The sequence below is a fragment of the Tiliqua scincoides genome, chromosome 12 (genome assembly GCF_035046505.1).
Source record: "Tiliqua scincoides isolate rTilSci1 chromosome 12, rTilSci1.hap2, whole genome shotgun sequence".
In the NCBI taxonomy this organism is placed as follows: Eukaryota; Metazoa; Chordata; class Lepidosauria; order Squamata; family Scincidae; genus Tiliqua; species Tiliqua scincoides.
The window spans coordinates 17,087,129-17,109,963 of record NC_089832.1 but is presented as its reverse complement, the minus strand read 5'-3'; the positions used below and the strand labels follow the sequence as shown (position 1 = coordinate 17,109,963).

General features: G+C 47.5%; 1 protein-coding gene, 1 long non-coding RNA gene and 2 pseudogenes across 2 annotated transcripts in view; 1 reads left to right on the top strand and 3 right to left on the bottom strand.

Moving 5' to 3' along the window:
- Positions 1-6,520: 6,520 nt before the first annotated feature.
- Positions 6,521-9,611, bottom strand: LOC136663077 (uncharacterized). Its single transcript, XR_010795008.1, has 2 exons — positions 9,168-9,611; positions 6,521-6,934 (listed from the first exon to the last, which is right to left on the bottom strand). It is a non-coding gene; the product is annotated as an uncharacterized lncRNA (long non-coding RNA).
- The window catches only part of CAPN6 (calpain 6), a 52,181-nt gene continuing 38,581 nt past the window's right edge, over positions 9,236-22,835 (top strand). Inside the window, 2 exon segments of the mRNA XM_066640010.1 lie at positions 9,236-9,707; positions 12,349-12,522. Of these exon segments, the coding sequence (XP_066496107.1) occupies positions 12,355-12,522 (168 nt within the window). The 5' untranslated portion in view covers positions 9,236-9,707; positions 12,349-12,354.
- On the bottom strand, positions 13,487-13,603 carry LOC136663428 (5S ribosomal RNA; annotated as a pseudogene).
- LOC136663392 (5S ribosomal RNA) lies at positions 18,557-18,672 on the bottom strand (annotated as a pseudogene).

Below are 22,835 nucleotides of genomic sequence, written 5' to 3'. Positions count from 1 at the left end.
TATCGCAGCTGTGGTCTACCTGTAGGGCGCTTTCCTTGCACGAGTTCTCCATAGAGGACATCCTTTGGGATCCGGCCATCATCCATTCTCACGACATGACCAAGCCAGGGTAGGAGTAACCAGGACAGACTGAACAGGTGCATGATTCATGCCACGGGCTCCCAAGAGCACTTTGAGTGGGGTGCAGTTTCCTGATTAGCCCACTGTTACCCAGAAATCCCATCACCCTTTTCAACCAAAAGTAGTTCATCAAGCGGTTCACGCGGCATCTTTTTTTTTTTTGAGATTGTGAGCCCTTTGGGAACAGCGAACCATTTGTTGATTGATTTTAACGTGTAAACCGCTTTGTGAACAACTCCTGTTATTTTTCTTAATAATAAAGGCTCCCCAGAACATAGCTGGAAAGCAGACCCGTGCGTTAAAGGAATGAGCGACGGAGAGCCTGAGATCAGCCCCCCCCCCCCAGTGGCGGCGATGTGTGCTCAGACGGGCATCATTTCTCATTCCTGAAACCGAAAACCCCTTATATGGCAAAACACACTCAAGGTGAATCTCTTAATGAATGCAAGCCAGATGTGAACTCCTGACTCCCCGGAGTGCCACCCGTGTCATAACATGTTTAAAAAAAATGAATGCAAATGGTCTTTGCTTCCCTGACACCAAAGCATAGAAACCAGGCTAAGCTCCTCATTACATTAGCCTTCCAGGAGGGAGGGAGAGAGCACATCTATAGCACCAGATTGATGACTGGAGGAGCTTTCCTGAAATGCTGCTGCAGGAGGACATTCCAGGAGAGACGCCCCTTTTCGTGACATTCGACTGGTGCTTTGTTTTAAACACAGCTATTAAATTATCCCCGATTCCAGCATCTTTCTCATGGCCTTTTCTATGAAATGACGTAAACAGTGGCGGCGACAGGGAAGTGCGCCTGGCGTCTTTCGGAATACTGGATGTTTATGGAATGGTCTGTCTGCTGGTGACGGCTCCTTGGGATATCTGTAGAGGAGCGGAATAATCTTTGTGTTTGGAGGGAGAGGATCCGTGTGATTGATATTAAGTTTGTACTAAATGACCATTAAATAGAGCCAGGATGGTGTAGGGCACGGGTGCCCAAACCCCAGCCCGGGGGCTATTTGCAGCCCTTGGGAACCCCAAATCTGACCCATAGGGAGCCCCCAGTCTCCAATGAGCCTCTGGCCCTCTGGAGACTGGCTGGAGCTTGTGCTGGTCGGACACAACTGCTCTCAGCATGTTCGATCTTTTGCATGAGCTGCGGGACAAGGGCTCCCTCCACTGCTTGCTGGTTCATGGCAGTGAAGGAAAGGCCTAAAGCTATTGCAAGACCTTCATTCATTCATATAAGTTCCATCTCTAATAAATTCATTTATTTAAATTTATTCAAATTTTTCTACCCCGGCCCCCGACATGGTGTCAGAGAGATGATGTGGCCCTCCTGCCAAAAAGTTTGGACACCGCTGGTGTAGGGGTTCAGGAGTTGGGCGCAGACCTGCCTGGAATATCCAGGTTCAAATCCCCGCTCAGTTTCCTAAGTGACCTTGGGCCAGTCCCTATCTCTCAGGCTCACCTACCTTACAGGGTTGTTGTGAGGACAGAAGGACAGGAGGAACACCACCTAGAGCCCCATCGAGAAAGGGCGGTCTGAAAATGTGAAAAATAAAACAAAACAAAATAATCCACCCGCACACCGCCCCCTTCACCTTCTTACCTAGTGTGGCACAGCCCTGGACTGTTGGTGGCAGGTGCATAGAACCGCCAGCTGTTTCCATCCATAGCTCAGAAGATCTTGGCAACACCAGTTATAGTGGTGTCACAGCCATTACGACTGCAGAACATGAGTTCTGCTATCATAAATCAACCATAGGATCAGGCCGTTATTGACTTACATATGTTCTGGGGCCTATAAATCAAGTCCATTTCGACATTGCTCCTGACCGACTCCAACAAAACTCACTAGACCTTGCCAGATCTGAACATGCTACACAGTTACAGGGGAATTAAGTTGGCATGAACGTCCTCCAGTGATTTAGGTGACGCAGGTCCAAGTCGACTAATCTCACTGGGTGGGGTTCTACCCAGGGCAAGGGAACATTTGTCCCCTTACCTTGAGGAAACCTCCAGGCTGCAACATTCCCTTGCAGGATACAGTTGCATTGGCGTGGGAGAAACTAGATAAGATTGGGCTGTTACTGTCTGCTGCTGTAGCCATTTCCTACCTTCACCCTGTAAGAGCCCAATGGGAAGACTTAACAAGGATGCTGTGAGGAGCGGGTGGTGAAAGAGAAAGTGCTACCACACCTCGCTCACCTGTCTGGGCTGGGGCACCTCCCTTACAAGGAAATGCCACAGTATTTAGGGATCTTCTGCTGCTCAGCCTCTGTAGCTGTCAGAATGAAACTTGGCAGGAGAACTGCAAGGCAGAGGGAAGGGCATCTGCCAAACAGATAGTTGGTTCTTGGTGCCTACATCACATACAAAGGAGAACATCTCAGAACTACAAATGATGGATTAATACTGGACAACACTGCCACCTAGTGGCCATAAAACCCATTCTTCCGTTAGGAGCAAAGCTATAGAACAGATGGCTATGTGTAAATATTTTACTGGAGACACAGTAGAACTGCGAACATCCTTCACTGCAGATGTTTGTCACACAAAGGCAAGAGCATCACCATGCTGGGTTAGAAGGCTCATCCAGCTGGCTCTGCGTTCTGCCTGCTGGCAAGGGACAAACAGGTAACTCAGGGAGCTTCACGAACAGGACATGCTGTCATCTCGCGCTCATCTTGTGGCCAGAGGAGGCTTGTGTCTGGAAGGAGAAATTCCCTGTGGCTTCCTCATCTCCCATGTGCCACCACCATCAAACTTCTCAATGAAAGAAGTTCTTCTCTTTTCTGGAAGCTGTATTGCCTATTTAGGGGAGATGGTTGAGATTCTTTCCAGAAAGACGTTTATCGCTATCCTCACAATAACCCTGCAAGGTAGGTTAGGTTTAAGAGACAGATGGCCTAGCCCAGCCCTTTCCGGTACTAGACTAGTCTTACAAGAACTGTTACTCCAGCCACACGAGAGTATCTGAGGTGGCAGGAAAAAGTCAAAGGATTCTGGCTTGTACCACTGCAGTTGGTGGAGGGAGGTCATATTTTGGAATCATTAAAGAAATCCCTACCTGTAGAAAACTAGCAGATCAGGAAGAAAACAATAGCATAGACCTCTCCTTTAAGTAGCTATATAGCTTGAGAGCATTCCAAAGTATGATCTCTTCCCAGGGTCTCTGAGAGGGAAGTGCAGGAGGGATATTGTACTTGGGCCCAGGGTCAAAAGGGGGGCTTGGATGCTGAAGGTGGGGAGCCAGAATTATCCTGACATCTCAGCTGGCCTTGTGGAGAGTAAAAGACGGATGCTGGGTCGATCAGGAGGCCGGGTCCACCAGGCAAGTAGCCCTGGGCTCTTCGTCGGAGAGTTTGGTAGACCTGGGCTATGGAGCCTTTTCCAGCTGTTGATGCCCTCACCCGGGGGTTGATGGGTTGAGGGAGGGGAAAGGTTTAAAGTTGGTTTTTTTATGGTCGCCTGAGACACATTTCTTGAACTCATAACTCAACTCCCAAGACTCAAACGTTTTCATAAGTCGAGTTGTGATGGCCGTGCGTTGTTGAGACCCGTGACTTGGGCTCATGGACTTGCGCCTCCGACACATTCTCGGCATCACCTGGCAGGACAAAGTTCCAAACAACACAGTCCTGGAACGTGCTGGAATCCCTAGCATGTATGCACTGCTGAAACAGAGACGCCTGTGTTGGCTCGGTTATGTCGTGAGAATGGATGATGGCCGGATCCCAAAGGATCTCCTCTATGGAGAACTCGTGCAAGGAAAGCACCCTACAGGTAGACCACAGCTGCGATACAAGGACATCTGCAAGAGGGTTCTGAAGGCCTTAGAAGTGGACCTCAACAGGTGGGAAACCCTGGCCTCTGAGCGGCCCGCTTGGAGGCAGGCTGTGCAGCATGGCCTTTCCCAGTTTGAAGAGACACTTGGCCAACAGACTGAGGCAAAGAGGCAAAGAAGGAAGGCCCATAGCCAGGGAGACAGACCAGGGACAGACTGCACTTGCTCCCGGTGTGGAAGGGATTGTCACTCCCGGATTGGCCTTTTCAGCCACACTAGACGCTGTGCCAGAACTACCATTCAGAGCACGATACCAGTCTTTCGAGACTGAAGGTTGCCAACAATCAAACAATCTGAGAGAGAGAGAGAGAGAGAGAGAGAGAGAGCACACAAAAAATTGTGACAGACTTATCTGCAAGTTTCGAGTTGATGCGCCATCCCTCAACTCGAGCAATCTTGACATCCAAAAGGTAGCAAAGCCTTTTGAAGATTCTGATGTGGATCCAAATGCTCCCTCCTGGGCCCTTCTTTGAACAAAACTGCTTAAATTAGGAAAAATAAAATAAACATGTTGCCTTTGGGAGAATCCCCGCTGGAAACTGGCTCATGTTTTCTTAACCGATTCACACCGGGCAATTTGGTTAATTATTTATGCTGCGCACTGCAGTCCCTGAAAAGAAGTGAGCTAACAGCGCTTGGCATTTGTTTGCAGAAGTCTCAGGCTTGCTGCTGGCACCCGGAAATGCAGTAATAATAGTGGATGCCGGGTTCCGGGATTAGGGGAAAAACAGGAGGAAGGAGGGTGCAAGGCTTGATCATGGAAGATGTTGCAGCAGCGGCCATGGGATTTGTTGTTTCAGATGAAGCGTTCCAAACAAAACTGCAATGGAGAGATTTTGGTTGGACCTCCGGAAGAAATTCTGGACGGCTGTTCAGCTGTGGAACAGATTGCCAAGGGAGGTGGTGGATTCTCCTTGACTGGAGATCTTCTAGCAGAGGCTCAACATCTCATCACCTGCTGGAGACACTCTAGGACAGTGATTGCAACCCTATGGCACGCAGGTCAAAGGTAAGCCGCCATGACATTTTGGGTGACATGCCAGCATTCACCAACACCTGACAACAACTGGGTTTGTTTTACTCGTATTTCATGTTTGTGATTGACATTTCTTTCTATAATGCATGATTGGATTGTAATTTTTTTTTTAAATAAATGAATATGTAAAGAATTGCTTTAGGACTGTGACATGTCAGGAGAGTCAGGTTGGGGCATTTTCTGAATTTTCGACATGCTGATGTTCACCAACACTGGTGAATGTTTCGAACCAAGATGTTCACCATCACTGGTCTAGGAGGATTCCCTGCTACAGGAAAGGGGCTGGACTAAATGACCTTGTGGATCCCTTCTATGATTCTGTGAGCCCAGTTGGGTACATCTCTTACCCAACGTCATACCCTCAAAGCCAGAAAGTGACATGTTCAATGGCCAAAGAATGAACAGACAAATAATATAACGAAAGAAATCATAGCAGATCTGTGACCTCGGTGTGTGACCCCCGTCTTCCCTCCAGTTTCATGGTTTGAGACTCTTCCTCCCTTCATTCAAGTTTCAGGTGAGCACCCCATATTTGTTAATGCTTAAGTCCAGCATATATGTTCAGTCCTTTGCCTTGTTAAGAAGACAAAAAAAAATGCATACGTTTTAAAAATCTGTTATGGAAATCTGCTGGGGGAGCTTCTTGGCATCACAGATGTCCACATAAGAACAGCCCCACTGGATCAGGCCATAGGCCCATCTAGTCCAGCATCCTGGATCTCACAGCGGCCCACCAAATGCCCAGGGAGCACACCAGATAACAAGAGACCTGCATCCTGGTGCCCTCCCTTGCATCTGGCATTCTGACATAACCCATTTCTAAAATCAGGAGGTTGCGCATACACAGCATGGCTTGTACCCTGTAATGGATTTTTCCTCCAGAAACTTGTCCAATCCCCTTTTAAAGGCATCCAGGCCAGATGCCATCACCACATCCTGTGGCAAGGAGTTCCACAGACTAATTACATGTTGGGTAAAGAAATATTTTCTTTTGTCTGTCCTAACTCTCCCAACACTCAATTTTAGTGGATGTCCCCTGATTCTGGTGTTATGTGAGAGTGTAAAGAGCATCTCCCTATCCACTCTCTCCATCCCCTGCATAATTTTGTATGTGATATTGTCCAGAGACATATCTTCCATGGGAGTAGCAGAGGCTGGCACATCATCAAGTAAAGGGAGCAGTTTTTGTCATGGTACTGCAGGTGTTAGGAGGGTTTGGGCTGCCCCCTGGTCCCACCTCAACCCAGTTGCCACGTACCTTTCTTCAGATCACAAGGGAACCCTTGATCTCTGCTCAGCCATGAAGCCCACCCTCTCTTCTTGGGTGACCTTGGGCCAGCCACTCCTTTTCAGCCTCACCGAACTCACAGTGTTGTTGTGAGGACAAAAGGAAAGAAGAAACTATGGACACCACCCTGAGCTCCTTGAAGGAAGGGCAGTATAAAAATGTGAGAAAATAATAAAATAAAATAAAATAAAATGCATATAATCCTCCAATAGTCTATATCTGAACAGGCATCTTTGGGGGGGGGGCATCTGTTTGGGCCCAATCCTATCCAACTTTCCAGTGCTGACCCAGCCACAATGCTGCCCCAAGATTCCTTGACCTTGAGGTGGCCTTCCTGATTGCCCCACCACCATCACCCCAGGATACAGCAGGCACCCTGTTGGCATGGCTGCTTCGGCGCTGGACAGTTGGATAGGATTGGGCCCTGTGCTCATCTTTATTTCACTCCAGATGCTAAATATATATTAGGCAGGACAAAAGCAATCTCTCCTTTTTGCCATTAGTCTTCTTCTCCAAAGAAACGTCCTTGCCCTTATGTCAATTTCACAGCCGAGTTTCCTTAGCAATGTAGACAGCCAAATCTTTTGTTGTGTCTTCAGCCTGGAGTCAGCAGAGGTTTTGCATCTTGGATTCCATGCTACATCTTCTGCCAGGAGAGGGGGGGGGGGGAGAGAGAGAGAGAGAGAGAGAGAGAGAGAGAGAGTCTAGATTCCCAACTCAAAAGATCTACCTTGGGCAATAGATCATCTACAGAGACTTATCCACCTTTAAGATCAACAGGAGCCAGTATTAGAAACAAGAACATTTTATTCTATTGACTGTAATTCTGAGTTCTCTCAAAGTCTGTTAATTAAACCCAACTTCTTGGTTAAGGAAACTGATTTGTTGATTGGGAGGGGGGAATTCAAACTCAGCTTATCACCCCCCCCAAACACACACATATATACACCTTCATCCTTTCATTGAGAGAACCGGTACCAGAGTTGTTCATCTAGAGCAGGGGTGCCCAAACCCCGGCCCGGGGGCCACTTGCGGCCCTCGAGGCCTCTCAATGCGGCCCTCAGGGAGCCCCCAGTCTCCAATAAGCCTCTGGCCCTCCGGAGATTTGTTGAAGCCCGCACTGGCCCAACGCAACTTCTCTCAGCATGAGGGCGACTGTTTGACCTCTCGCGTGAGCTGTGGGATGAGAGCTCCCTTCACTGCTTGCTCTTTCACGTCTGTGATGCAGTAGCAGCAGTAAAGGAAAGGTCAGCCTTGCTTTGTAGAAGGCCTTTTATAGGCATTGAGCTATTGCAAGACCTTCATTCATTCATATAAGTTCATCTTTAATATATTCATTTATGTAAACTTATGTAAATTTATTCAAATTTTAAATTTAAATTAATTCTTTTTTCCCCCGGCCCCCGACACAGTGTCAGAGAGCTGATGTGGCCCTCCTGCCAAAAACTTTGGACACCCCTGATCTAGAGCAGCCATTCTCAAACTTTGCTGGCTCCTCTTAAGAGCTCTTTCAGGTTCCAGCCCCCTCTGTCAAACAAGATTACAAAACAAACAGATAAACGTTTTTAAAAAATCATTTATTATTTTTTATTTGAAAACCAAATGAAAACGGTTTGGTTTCCTGTGGCCCTCTTCAAATGTGCAAGGGCACTCTGGGGGAGCATATGGCTGCCACTGAGGATGGCTGATCTAGAGGAGTCTGGTGTCTACAAAGTAGAGGGTGGCAGGGACACCACTCACAACAGCGGTCCTGGGGATTAGTGGAAATGGAAAAGGTGCAAAAGAGAGCCACTAAGATGATTACGGGGCTGGGGCACCTTCCTTATGAGGAAAGGCTACGGCATTTGGGCCTCTTCAGCCTAGAAAAGAGGCGCCTCAGGGGGGGGACATGACTGAGACGTACAAAATCATGCACGGGAAGGATAAAGTGGATAGAGAGATGCTCTTTACACTCTCACATAACACCCGAACCAGGGGACATTCCCTAAAATTGAGTGTTGGGAGGGTTAGGACAGACAAAAGAAAATATTTATTTACTCAGCGTGTGGTTGGTCTGTGGAACTCCTTGCCGCAGGATGTGGTGACGGCGTCTGGCCTGGACGCCTTTAAAAGGGGAATGGACAAGTTTCTGGAGGAAAAATCCATTACAGGGTACAAGCCATGCTGTGTATGCGCAACCTCCTGATTTTAGAAATGGGCTACGTCAGATGCAAGGGAGGGCACCAGGATGAGGTCTCTTGTTATCTGGTGTGCTCCTTGGGGCATTTGGTGGGCCGCTGTGAGATACAGGAAGCTGGACTAGATGGGCCTATGGCCTGATCCAGTGGGGCTGTTCTTATGTTCTTAACTACAATTCCCAGGAAGCCTTGCAGGTCTCTTGTTATCTGGTGTGCTCCCTGGGGCATTTGGTGGGCCGCTGTGAGATCCAGGAAGCTGGACTAGATGGGCCTATGGCCTGATTCAGTGGGGCTGTTCTCATGTTCTTATTAGCCAAGTCGCCTCCACCCATACAAAGGTCCACCCAGTAAGGCCAGCCCTGACTTTCCTTCTCCCTAGGAATAATTTTTCAGCAATTTTCAACCACTGTGCTCCAAATTCCCATGGCACACCTGCAGACCTTTCATGGCACACCAGTTTCAGAACCTTGGCACACCATGTTGAAACGTGGCACACTAGTTTCAGATGAAAATTGCTGTCTTATGAGTCAAGAGATGTTTGATAAGAAGGAGCCACTGCCTAAGTCTAGAAGGACGGGGGTGGTGGAGGTCCAGGACCAGGCTTTGCCTCAATGTCTCCAGCAACTTGGCGTCAGTATTACCTGTTCAGATAACAAGGCTTGTTGTCCATCGTCCACAGCGAGCGGTTTAGCCAACACTTACCATTTGCCTCGTCCCAGCTGGAGACCTGTTGGCTGCTTCTGCTACGAAGTACCAGAATAAAAATAGACAGGAGTCTAGGCACGAGGAAAGCTAAAGATAACTTTGCAAACATGTTCAATCTTTCTTGTTTACTTTTTTGCAGCATGTCACTCCCAGCCTGGTGGATCACAAGAGGAATTTGAAACATCTTCCTAATATTTTCTTGCTACGTTTGTTTCGCACTCACAGAGGATAGGAGGTTGGCGGTGGATCGCTTGCGCAGATGTTCTCCAGGAAGAAACCAAAATGATTCTGTCCTTCCCAGCTGTCTGCTGCTGTTGTCCCATGTGACTCATAATCAAATGTTACAAGCTGGAGTTAAACGAGAGAGACAGAGGACTCCGAATCGCTACAAACCTCCCCTTTGGATGATTCAATCTTGGTACAGTCCAAAGAGTTTTCAGGTTAAGAAGGCAAGAGAGTTTTGTTTGCAGAATTGATTCGGGAGTCTGTTTGCCTGGAAGCTCAGGGGACACCTAGCGCAGAATCAGTTTAATCCAGGTAAGTGACCGGAGTAAATATACAACTAATGTATTTACAGGAGGTTTTATTTCTTTTTTAGTCTCTTTCCATCCAAAATACCACCATAACGGAGCAGAAACCCTCTAAGATCCAGTCTGGTGAGGTTCAGTCAGTGGCAAATAGAACTGCAATTGAGAAAGCCAGATTTCAAAGGGACAAGAGCCCTTTTGAAATCAATCGTGCTCTGTGCTTTTTGAAGTTAGGAGACTTGCTGCAGAAGCCAGGTCATGTGCTCACAGACTGCAGGAAAAGTTTACACTCAAGCTGTTTGAGTCTGCAGGCAGGAATAGAAACAGGTCCCCTTGAATGCAAGCTTCCTAGATGGCAAGCACAGAAATATCCTTCACTGGTGCCATCGTGAAAATATCACCCATTACCAGCATACGTTCTCACTGCACATTGTTTTCTTGCCGACTCTGTTGCACTCAGCCTTTGAAACGAACAGCAGGCCTATGCAACTTGTGTGCCACCAAGCTGAATGGTGTTCACTACCCATGAACTGTGATCTTCCAGGTGCTTGACATTCCCACTGTTGTTATGGGGAAGGACTGTAACCGCTCTGTGGCAAAGATGCAGAAGGTCTCGTGTTCAATCTTTGGCATCTCCAGGGAGAGCTGGGAAAGACCCTTTTTCTGAAACCTTGAAGCCAAATGGACCAATGGTCTGACTCAGTGCGCAGGTGTACGTGTTATATAATAATATATACAGTATTTATATACCGCCTTTCTTGGTCTTTATTCAAGACTTTATTCAAGGTGGTTTACATAGGCAGGCTTATTAAATCCACGCAGGGATTTTTACAAATTGAAAACGTGTTCACCTGTATGTCACTGTGATATCTCTCCTCATGCACGCACCAAGAAGGGATGTGATCACACTCTGCAAACACCTGAAGGACTATCCTATGGAAGAAGAATCTAATGTGTCCTCAGTTGCCTCTGAGAGTAAAACTAGATCCAATGGGTACACGCTGCAAAACAGGAGATTTTAGTTGAACATCAAGAAAAAATTGTTGATGGTCGGGGTGGTTTGGAAGTGCAACAGATTGCCAAAGGAGGTGATGGATTCTCCCTCACTGGAGATCTTCAAGCAGAGGTTCAACAGGGGAGGTGGGCTACGAAGATTTCCTGCTAAGGGCAGGGGGTTGACTAGATGACCTTGTGGGTGCCTTCCAACTCTATGATTCTCAGATTCTATGAAACTGGAATGTAGGCAGATAAAAGGCCTCCTTCACCGCTGCCTCTGTAGCTGAGGCTGGCAGCATGAGGATGGGGACTTGCACCTGTTTGCTTCCCAATTTCTAGGCACCTTGGAAGGGTCATTAGTGCATGCATGCCCTTTCCAATACGTGGGAGAGTGTCCCCTTGGAGCTGGAGCTTCCACTGGCTCTTTTTCATTCCAGGGCTGACCAGTGTCTTTATTGGTGGGTCTTTCTGCTTTGAACATCTCACTGACAGGCAGAAATCAAATGCAAAGCTTTTCATGATCATGCAGCGACAGTGGTGGGGAATCTTCATCGCCTAAAATGCTTAATCAAAAAGAACCTCTCAGCCTTTTCCTTCCAAAGGATTCTAGTTAATGCAAACATTTGCTTTCCCTTTTTATCATCCAAGTGATGGATCAGTCAAAAGAAACAGAATCCAACTAAAAAGCACAGGGGAGAGAAGCGTAATGAAGGAAAAAGGGGTAGTACCTAAATCAGGGTTACACTTTAATAATAATAATAATAATAATAATAATAATAATAATAATAATAATGGTATTTATATACCACCTTTCTAGGTCCTCAGTTTCTCCTCAGACTTTATTCAAAGGAGGATTACAGGGATAAGCCAAAGGCGACCCAGACAAAGGCAAGAATTGCATTTTTCCCCTGGCAGCTGACATGAATTAATCTCCAACATGAGAACATTCAGATCTCTTTCCCAATACAAACTCCAGACCCCTATTCAGCCACTAAGATTTCCAGACTCTTTTTCAAGACCAACTGGGTTCTTTCCATTTTCCTCCTGTTTTTAACACATTTGTGTCAAGGAGAAAATCAATCATCCCCCTCATTCAGTGTCTTAACACCTGGAGAAGGACAACTGACATTCCAGGGAGGGAAGGATGAGTGACATTGGAACTCCTTGCCACAGGATGTTGTAATGGCACCTAGCCTGGAGGCCTAGGAAAGGGGATTGCACAGATATATGGAGGAAAAGTCCATCATGGATCGCAAACCATGATGCACCTATACAACTTCCTGGATTCTGAGGTGTCTTTTCCTGATGGGGACTGAAAGCCCAATCTTATTCAATTTTCCAGGGCCAGTGCAGCTATATCAATGGGGTGTGCACTGCATCCTGTGGTGACTGACAGTCACATAGGCCTCCTCAAGGTATGGGAGCACTTATTCCCTTACCTCAGGGCTGCATTGCAGCTGCACCGGAGCTGGAAAGTTGGATAGGATTGGGCCCTGAGACTACCAGCTCTTAGCAGGAACCAGACCAGCTATTTGCACCTGGGAGAGTGTTCCCAGAGGTAGCAGGTGTGTTGTGGTTGCAGTTGCTGTTAAGTTGGATTGATTAGGTGTTAAATGGCTTCTCTGAAACGATTTGTCTTCATTTTGTCTGCACAGAGCAGCATGTGTTCTTCATCAGTGAAGCCCTTCAAAGATCAGAAGTATCAAGAGCTCAAGCAGCGGTGCATTGAAGAAAAGAAGCTCTTTGAGGACCCTGAATTTCCAGCCTCGGATGCATCCCTTTTCTACACAGGCCCTCCTCCAAGGAAAGTGGAATGGAAGCGTCCCAAGGTATTCACTGAGCACATATGCTCTTTCGGATTCTGGTGCATGGTGGAGAGCTATCTCTGTTAATACATATATACTCATCTTTGCCAAGAGGCTGGAAGAAAGAGGGAGGCTTGACTCAAGCTAGGACTTATCAAGGAATGCTGATAAGCAATTGTAAAACTTATGTGGAAACACCAAGGCTGAGTACGTTTGTGGCAGAAGTGAGTTTCAAACCGGGGGTTTCCTGGTTTGCAGATGGGTCTCCATGCTATGTGTGACACTGGTTCTCAAAAAATTGACCCCAGCATAGGCTGGCATGACCCAGAATGTCACCTGTTGCCATCTCAGGTAGTAGCCTCACTACTAGCAGGTGTGAAGGGTACGGGCTGCACTGGGTGACATGCAGGGGGGGGTGACACCACTACTGGCCAAAAGTTTTTAAATCTTGGTATTTTTGAGTAATACCATCATGTTATACATCAATCGATGTGCAATTTCATGCATAATGCAATGGAACAAACCCCGTTGATCTATCTCTATTCTGTCAAAAGTTATAGCCAAAAAACCAGCGGGGACAGGGTGATGGAACGTCACTACACCCACTGCCTTGCCCACTGCATGGGAGAAGGTCCATCATGAGGATGATGCGCTGGCCTCCTCTTCTGGGTGATGCAAACCCTAGTTGGCTGGTTGGCAACCTTCGGTCTCGAAAGACTATGGTATAAGCCTACAGCACCCAGGATTCCCAGGCAGTCTCCCATCCAAGTACTAACCAGGCCTGACCTTGCTTAGCTTCCGAGATCATGGTATAAGCCTACAGCACCCGGTATTCCCAGGCAGTCTCCCATCCAAGTACTAACCAGGCCTGACCCTGCTTAGCTTCCGAGATCATGGTATAAGCCTGCAGCACCCAATATTCCCAGGCGGTCTCCCATCCAAGTACTAACCAGGCCTGACCCTGCTTAGCTTCCGAGATCATGGTATAAGCCTGCAGCACCCGGTATTCCCAGGCAGTCTCCCATCCAAGTACTAACCAGGCCTGACCCTGCTTAGCTTCCGAGATCAGACAAGATCAGGCATGTGTAGGGTAACAGTTGCAAGTCACCCACCCTTATGCTAAAAAAAAAATCCCAAATCCATACTATGCCCCTTGCATGCTGCATGTGTAAATGGAAAGAGAAATCTTGCACTTTGGGTCCCAAGGCAGCATGTAAAGTGGCTGGTAAAGAGGGGAACGAACTGCTTTGCACTCAAGTGAACGGGAAACAGGTCAGTATGGCTTGGAGTGGTGGCAGGTTGGAGGTGGTGGTAGACCATATCTAAGCACTACAGCTAAACACTGCCCTGTCTAAACACTACAGCTTGATTTTGCGTGATCAAGACGGCACAGCTGTAATATATGAAACCCGTCCGATGATCCGCTGCTGTGCCAATGGATTCGGGAGGATTGATTTGCACGGTAGTTTTAGGTGCACGAAAAGGCTTGCAAACCTCCCTGCCCCCGCCAACAACCTTCCACCATTTTTCATGTCTGCATGTGCCGCCTCCGTTTCCCCAGTCTGCCGCGGCTTCGAGAGTAGGAAAGAGGGAACAGATCCCTGTTGCCCAGGCAACCAGGAAGTGGCATACCAAGGTCAGTTGGCATCCAGGGACCATAAATTTTTGGCAAACCCCCCCCCCCACCATAAGAAAAAAAATAATTTTTAGTAATAGTCATGACGTGACATGAATAATAATAATAAAAGCCAGAAAAGAAGCGTAGACAGTGAACATTTTCTTAAGAACTTAAGAACATAAGAACAGCCCCGCTGGATCAGGTCGTAGGCCCATCTAGTCCAGCTTCCTGGATCTCACAGCGGCCCAGGGAGCACACAGATATCTCAGACTTTAGATTCATTAGATCTCTCTCTCTCTCTCTCTCTCTCTCTCTCTCTCTCTCTCTCTCTCTCTCTCTTCTACAAGTCAGCTCTCTCCGGTATGTGAACGCACACGCACACAGAGACAGTAAATGAAAGGGGCAAATGCCCCAGACATGGAGCCTTGCACACCTGTAGGACTGCTCGGAAGCCTCTCTGACGCTCCCAACGCAATCGGAATCAGTGTTTTCGGTTTTCTGGAAGCACAGTTTAAACGTCAGGGAAGCTTCAGGAGGCTTCCCCATTGCGTCCTGGAGTCGCACGAGGCTCCATGAACTCCAGGTGAAGGGGGGGGCAGATTTTCCCATGGGTGGTAGTGGCATCCTGCAGGAGGCCCTATTGCAACCCTTTGCCCTGGGGCACGGGGCTGGGGAGGTCTGCTACTGCACATGTAAACACACTACCCCTCGCTTCCATTATTGAGCAACTATCTGGAAAATTGATTTTTTTGTTTCACACAAGAGAGTTTTGTTAACACAAATGTTTCTGTGGTGTTACCACTGCAAAAAAAAAAAAAAAAAAAGAACATTGAGACAAATCTGCATGGGAAAACATGTGGTGGATTCTCTGGAAGGCCTTTGTTGATGTTCATCATCTGCATTTTATTTACTTGTTTATTCCATGGTGATTGAAGTAATATGGGCTCCGCTCTGTTTGATTTCCCGCTTGGTTCTGTTGTGCCCTCTGGTCAAAACAAGGGAATTGATGGACAGTATAGGCAACTGGTGGACATCTGGGAATGGATCTCAGCCATAGGAAAGAGCAGATCCTTCCTTCTCCTTGTTTTTGCTGTTCTGTTTGGTAGATTTGTATTGCCTTTGATCCTGTTCCTCCTAATTTCTGGCATAAGTAGGAATATTCACTAATTAGGTGTGCTTTTCTCTCCTGCTTGTGGATTTCTGGAGACATCTAGTCAGACATTGTGGGACACACAAGCTGTTAGTCTAGATGGGCCTTTAACCTGATCCAGCTAGGTTGCTCTCAGGGATGGGGACTCGAGTTTTGGGACTCGAGTCAGAGTCACGGAAACACATGTTTTTTACTGACTCATGTACACTTGAGGATGTCAAGGATTTGGGCATGACTCGACAATCGGGTCCACTGACTCTAAGGGCGCAATCCTAACCCCTTATGTCAGTGCTTTCCAGCACTGACATAAGGGCAATGCAGCTCTGAGGTCAGGGAACAAACATTCCCTGACTTTGAGGAGGCCTTCGTGAGTGACACCCAACTGCAGGATGCAGCACATGTCCCATTGGCACCGCTATGCCAGTGCTGGAAAGTACTGACATAAGGGGTTAGGATTGTGCCCTAAATGAGTCATGAATTGGAAAAACCCCAGTCCGCAAGTCTTGCTTACTTTCTTGCATGGTGTGAAAAACCAATCCCTGGCAGAACCAATATGCACACGGGTCCTATCTCAACTTTTCAAACCCAGCCACCCCTTTTTCTCTCCTTGGATGTACACCAGCTATATAGTCTGAAGAGGGCTCTTAAATCTTTTCAGTGCTCTTCCATCCAAATGGAAATCAACCCTGCAGTGTTGTCCCAGGTCTCCTCCTCACCATGTATGAAGGAGATGGTAACCAGTGCTTGGGGAGGGGGTCATGAACCGTTTGGACTGCATACCTACATAAGAACATAAGAACAGCCCCACTGGATCAGGCCATAGGCCCATCTAGTCCAGCTTCCTGGATCTCACAGCGGCCCACCAAATGCCCCAGGGAGCACACCAGATAACAAGAGACCTGCAAGGCTTCCTGGGAATTGTAGTTAAGAACATAAGAACAGCCCCACTGGATCAGGCCATATGCCCAACTAGTCCAGCTTCCTGTATCTCATAGCGGCCCACCAAATGCCCCAGGGAGCACACCAGATAACAAAAGACCTCATCCTGATGTCCTCCCTTGCATCTGACATAGCCCATTTCTAAAATCAGGAGGTTGCACATGCACATCATGGCTTGTCCCCATAAGGGATTTTTCCTCCAGAAACTTGTCCAATCCCCTTTTAAAGGCATCCAGGCCAGATGCCATCACCACATCCTGTGGCAAGGAGTTCCACAGATCGACCACTCGCTGAGTAAATATTTTCTTTTGTCTGTCCTAACTCTCCCAACCTGTTTCCAAATGGCAAACTGTTTTAGCCTTAGTGGAGTTCTTGGAGAGAGTTCAGGAATCTTATTTATCTGGATCACAGGCTTGTCATTTCCCATCGCTTGGAGATGCCAGCAGGATTTAAAAACACACAATTGCGACCCTGGAACCTAGAAAGAGTTCGTTTTCCAAATCTGGCGGTCTCGGCTTGGTGCTGTCACGCAACTTCCTTTCTCCCTTAAATTTCTTACTAATTGAATAGACACATGCTTCTCCTGCAAGCACTCTATGCAACCAGACTGTTGAGTTTCAACACAGTTCTAAAGGTAAATAACTCTGAATTGCCCGAAGGGGCTTTGGGTCAGAGTGAGTGATTTACTAGAGATTTTCATAAACCAGAAAGACCTTTTCAAAGCCTTGACATCCTATGACACCCTATGGCATCCTAAAGAGTTGTAGATGTCCCTCCCCTTTTGAATGACCCCCAGCTGAAGCTGTGGCTAATATAATAAAACGACTCTGTTCTGTTTCAGAAGCTTCCCTCCCCCTTGTGTCTTCCAATCTCATCATGCACCTGTTTCTCAAATACCTTAGATAAAGGATTGTAAGTTATTGCTCGTTTCTAATTAGTTGCATGCGGGTTTATGAGCTGCTCTCTGGGTCAATGACACTCACGCAGAGCTGCGGCACGGTTCTTTGAAAGACCGTAAACAATGAAACGGCAACGAGGCGGTATTGTCCTTGTCTCCTGAAGGCCAAGGAGCTTTCTTCAAAGCCATCCATCATCATCGTTGTCATCTCTCGCTAGCTATTGCTTCATTCTTGAAATGGATTGACCCTGTTGAAGAAGACGAGGGTGCCGTCCTGGCCAGGAAAGTGTTAAAAGCATCCCCAGCTGTGGCAGTTCACAATGCCGGCTTATCATCTTCCGAAGATGCACGTGGCATACAAAGGCAGGCTGTTAAGATGTGTTGCCTTAGCAACTGGGTGCCCAAATGGCAGTGGCACAGCGCAAGGAAGCCATAGCAATGCGGTTAAGTTGTCGTAGGGTTGTGTGATGTTTGCATTTTGCTGAACAGGCGCAAGCCATGCGACCCGATCGATCGTTACGCTGAATTCAATCCCATGGGGTTTCTTCCCAAGCAAGTGTGCATGAGATTTCAGCCTTAGGCATCTTAACAATAACTAAGGGTACCAATTGTTAATTAATAATAATTATTATTAATTGTTAATTGACAGTTGATGTTTCTTTGAACTTGGGGATACATTTTTGTGAGTGGATATCCATAGGACTGCGCTGCAAGGCCCTTGTCCCTCCGCTTCATGCCAAAAGAACACAGCACAGGCTAATAGTGTCATAAAAGGAAGAAAATTAGTGGCTCCCATAAGCCCAAAATACGCAGTCCTAGAGGAGTATGCCTGCTGTACCTCTGCGGGCTTTGCTGCCCTGATTTAGCCATCTGATCAACCTCTGGTGGAATCAACATCTTTGGATTGAGCAAGACTGACAGAACAAACCTAACTAAGCACTCCCTCCCCCCTTGGCTGTTGCAGCCACGCCAATGGAGTGGTGTCCTACCACAGAGCTCAACAGCTCTGTGTTCAGGAACACCAGAACAGCTCTTATGTTCAAGAACACTAGAAGAGCCCTGCTGGATCAGACCAAAGGCCCATCTAGTCCGGTTGGCAACCTTCAGTCTCGAAAGACTATGGTATAAGCCTCCAGCATCTGGTATTTCCAGGCGGTCTCCCATCCAAGTACTAACCAGGCCTGGCCCCGCTTAGCTTCCGAGATCAGACAAGATCAGGAGATAGTGTTCAGTATAGGGAGATGGTTGGCAACCTTCAGTCTTGAAAGACTATGGTATAAGCCTACAGCACCCGGTATTCCCAGGCGGTCTCCCATCCAAGTACTAACCAGGCCTGACCCTGCTTAGCTTCCGAGCTCATGGTATAAGCCTACAGCAACCGGTATTCCCAGGCGGTCTCCCATCCAAGTACTAACCAGGCCTGACCCTGCTTAGCTTCCGAGCTCATGGTATAAGCCTACAGCACCCGGTATTCCCAGGTGGTCTCCCATCCAAGTACTAACCAGGCCTGACCCTGCTTAGCTTCCGAGATCAGACAAGATCGGGCATGTGCTGGATCTCGCAGTAGTCCACCAGATGCTTTAGGGTGCACATGAGACAGCAAGATCCCTTTGCAACTCCCTTGCCATTCTACCTCTAAAACCCTGAGTTTGCACACAGACATCATGACTTGTACCCTCTGATGGAACGTAAGAACATAAGAAGAGCCCCCGCTAAATCTGTCCTAAATCTGTTCCTCCCTTACACCATGGGGATGGATGTTTCTATTTGAACAGCTGTGCCCTACAATTTCAGCGCAACTGTGCAGAAAAGGACCTTCAGTTTCAGTGAAAATCCTGTGGGTTCTGACTTGTCAGTCAGTTTTATTAAATTCAATGGGACTTCTGAGCAAGCATTTATAGGATTCTGTTGCATGTGTATTTGAAAGGAATATAGGAATGGTGGACTGATTTACAAGCTGTGCAAAAGACCATTTTAAAAAAAGAGTTACAATTGTATCTTTGGAGGGCATCATCACACCTTCAAACCCCCCCCCCCCCAAAAAAAAAGATAAGGGGGAAAAAGCAGTCCTTGATAGTCACTGTGGCTCAATAGTTCACTGTGCAATCCAAAGTTTCTCCTCTGCAGCAGCCAAGAGTGTTGCAAATGTGCTGTAAACATGGCACCCAGAGAGTAAACGGCATCAGCAGGGAGGGTTGTACCACCCCACTGACACTGCATCCAGAGGATTGGCTGCTGGGGGGGTAAGAGATGCACCAGGCGGCAGAAGCGTGGAGTGGAAGCAGAGATGGGGCACATCTGGACAGCAGGAGGGCAGGGATGAATGAGATCCTGCTGTATGCTTTTTCCCTCCTGGGCCTGGAAACCAGAGCTGTAGCAAGGGGGGGCCAGGGGCTTTGTGCCCCCCCCGAGCCAGCAGTTTGCCCCCCCCCCCAGCATTTTTTCCAAACCTCTCCTCTTTATCGAATCTGGCGTTAGTTGGGGGTGATTTGATTTTTGCAACATTTTTTTGTGCACAGGAAGGTACTTCTGGCAGGGATTGGGGAGGAGAGAGAGAGTGCATGTGTGTAGAGTGAGTAGAACAGGGTCCTGGGGGGGGGCTCCTTGGAAGTTATGACCTCTGGTCACCCTGCCCCCATCCAGAGCACATGGAGAGCAGGGCTGGTCAAGAGCAGCTACAAGAAGGTTGGGAGAGATTTCTCCTTGTACTGGCTGGGGGAAGGGAGGGGGCTGTTTCTTCTACTGTGGAACATGCTAATTACTATAATGGTACTGCTGTGGGGGGGGCAGGGAGAAATGCTTCTGTTTGGAGAAATCCTGGGGGCAGGTTCAGATATACTTTTAAAATTAATGGCTGCTGCTTGGGGGCTGGGGAGACCCCTTTTCTGGTGGGAGGAAACATGGAAAGCATTTGAGCTAAAGAGAACCTAAAACTTAAGTGTGGGAAAGGTTCTAAGCAGGGGTGGATCCAGGGTGCATATCCCCCCCCCCCCAACTGTCCTGCCAGCAGGGAAGAGCGCCTGCCAGGATGGAGAGCAAAATCAGGTGTCAGGGGAACACCCACTGGGTGAGATTGGCTGGAATGGGAGCCCAGGTCTACCCACCCAGCAAACAGCCACAGAGGCTTTAAGCTCAATCAGGAGCCCAGGTCTACCCAAACAGGTAGACGCTATATAGGTGTTAGGTAGGTGCTATGTAGGTGGTAGATAGGCGGTATTTAGGTGTTAGATAAGCGCTATGTAGGTGTTAGAAAGATGCTATGTAGGTGATAGCTAGGCTCTATATAGGTGTTAGGTGTTAGGCGCTATATAGGTTTTAGTTAAGTGCTAGATAGGTGCTAGATAGGCCCTAGATAGGCACTAAATAGGTGTTAGGTGCTAAATAGGTGTTAGATAGGCGCTTTATAGGTGCTAGATAGGTTAGGTGCTAGATAGGTGTTAGATAGGCACTATATAGTTATTAGATAGGTGTTAGATAGGCGCTAGATAGGTGTTTGATAGGTACTATATAGGTGTTAGGCTTTCTATAGGTGGTAGATAGGCATTATATAGGTGCAAGTTAGGTGTTGCATAAGAACTAGATAGGCATTATATAAGCGCTCTGTAGGTAGTAGATAGGCATTATATAGGTAGGAGCTCTATAGGTGTTAAATATGCACTTTCAATACAAGTAAATACTACCTACGTCACAGTGATATGTTTTACTTTTGCACGGTTGCAGGCCTGTGTATTGCACTGGTGTGTAAATGAAAGGATATCTTGCATGTTATTTCTATGTAGGCAATACATTTCACGTTGCTTGCAGACATGCATTTATTCTATGCAAATTATTGTTATGTTGCTTTACAAACAATGAATGCATCTTTTAAAAAAAAAACACCCACATTATTTTCTCTTCATGAAATTTGGGGGAGTTTCGGGCATTTGATGTTTCTCCAGACTTATCCTTTCATTTCGCCCACCGGTATAGATACCTGACATCATTGCCCCCCTTGAAAAATACTCGCCTGCCCCCCCCCCAACCTATAGAATCCTGACTACTGGAAACCCTATAAAGGGCTGCTTGGACTTGCGCCAGCTGGCACAGATCCACCTAGCCCCATTACTCAGCATAAGGGGAAAAATATCCCCTTACCCCTGATGAGACCTCCAGCCTTCTCCTAAACTGCGCTGGATACAGGGGAGGCCATATGGCCCTGCTGCACCAGCACAGCTTAGGATTGGGCTGCCCAAGGCAGAAAAATGTAATATTATCAATCTTTTTTATGACAAAGGTTACAAATTTGGGGCTGTTGTTCCTCTAAAGAAAACGTGTTATTTGCTCTTGCCTTGGAACAGAGTGTTCTCTGTCTGAGTCTCTTCCTCTCGGACAGTCTCCAAGGGCTAGATGGGGTGTGGCGGGCCAGTTTTAGGTCGTGTAAGGAAGACCTCACCTCAATGACCAAAGAAGGCTTTTGCTTTCTTAAACCTTTCTGACGGCTGCTGTTTGCTTCTGCCAAGGCTAACAGACTCCGTTGGATCCCTGGGGGATGCTTTTCAGCTCAACAGCCCTTATCTGCTGGAAGATTAATTGCCATTTATTTTTAAATTAAGGCTTTGGCTTTCTATCCCCAGACCACCATTCTTGCAAGCTTGTTGCACAAGCCCCTCTATTTCAGCAGCAGGAAAGACTCGCCCATCTTGATTTGGAAATGGGCACTGTCATTCTGAGACATGGTGGAGAATTCCTGGGGAAAATGAAAAGCCAGGTCCCTGTCAATAGTTCTCCAGTGCTGAGATTCAGGCTCAATATGGTGATTTGGTCCTGTTAACTCAGCCATTTCCTATCCATCCTTGGCTTGGATGGGGATCTGTTTTCCCTCCCCCCTTCCCAAATTTATCATATTTCAAGGTGGGGGGGGGGCAAGGAAAGTAACAGATTAAACCGGCCACCTTGTGGTGTCTCCCAATGCGGTTGGCCTTGAGCCATTGCAAGCTCAGCAGTAATTCAGAAGAGTGTGGGTTCAGCTCATAATGGCTTGAGGAACTTCCAAACTGAGACTGTTCCAGTTTCACATGGACAATAGCATAGCTATGGTGGTGGTGAGGGGATGGTTAGTATTGCAGGCTCCGCAATGTGCTATCGAACCAGCCACTCGCTGTCGGAGACATTCTGGGTAGCAATAGGTTTTGAGTATCTATGGATGCCAAGAACTGAGACTGGTGAGTTTCAGAGGACCTCCTGGATGTGACTGGGAGTCATTTCTGGTTTGGGCTGGTGAACTGGAAGTGACTTCCAGACATGTCTGGGAGGCTTCTGATGAGGCCTGGTGGCCACACACAGCCTCTGGAGGGCCGAGGCAGGGCTCCCAGATAAATAATTGCAGAGGTGCACAAACCCCTTGCAGATTTCATGATCCATGGAATTTGGTATCGGGGGGGGGGGGTTTCCTGGAACAGATCCCCCGTTGGTACTGAGGCCCCACTGTATAGGTTAAGGAAGCTGAGGGTGGCCTTTTAACATGGTACGATTGTAAACTGAATGAACAGGAGGAGGATGAAGCTAAACACAGCTTAGTTGCTGCAGCCAGGCCCTGCGTACTGAACATGAGTAATGAGGCTTGCTCCAGATGCTGTCAATTTGGAGCTGGTTTGCTCTACTGGAGATAAATGTTTTCAAGCATCACTAGGCTGGGCTGTTCTTCACGTATATGTAGCAAAGAAGACACTGGTCGAAATGGAGATCATAAAACG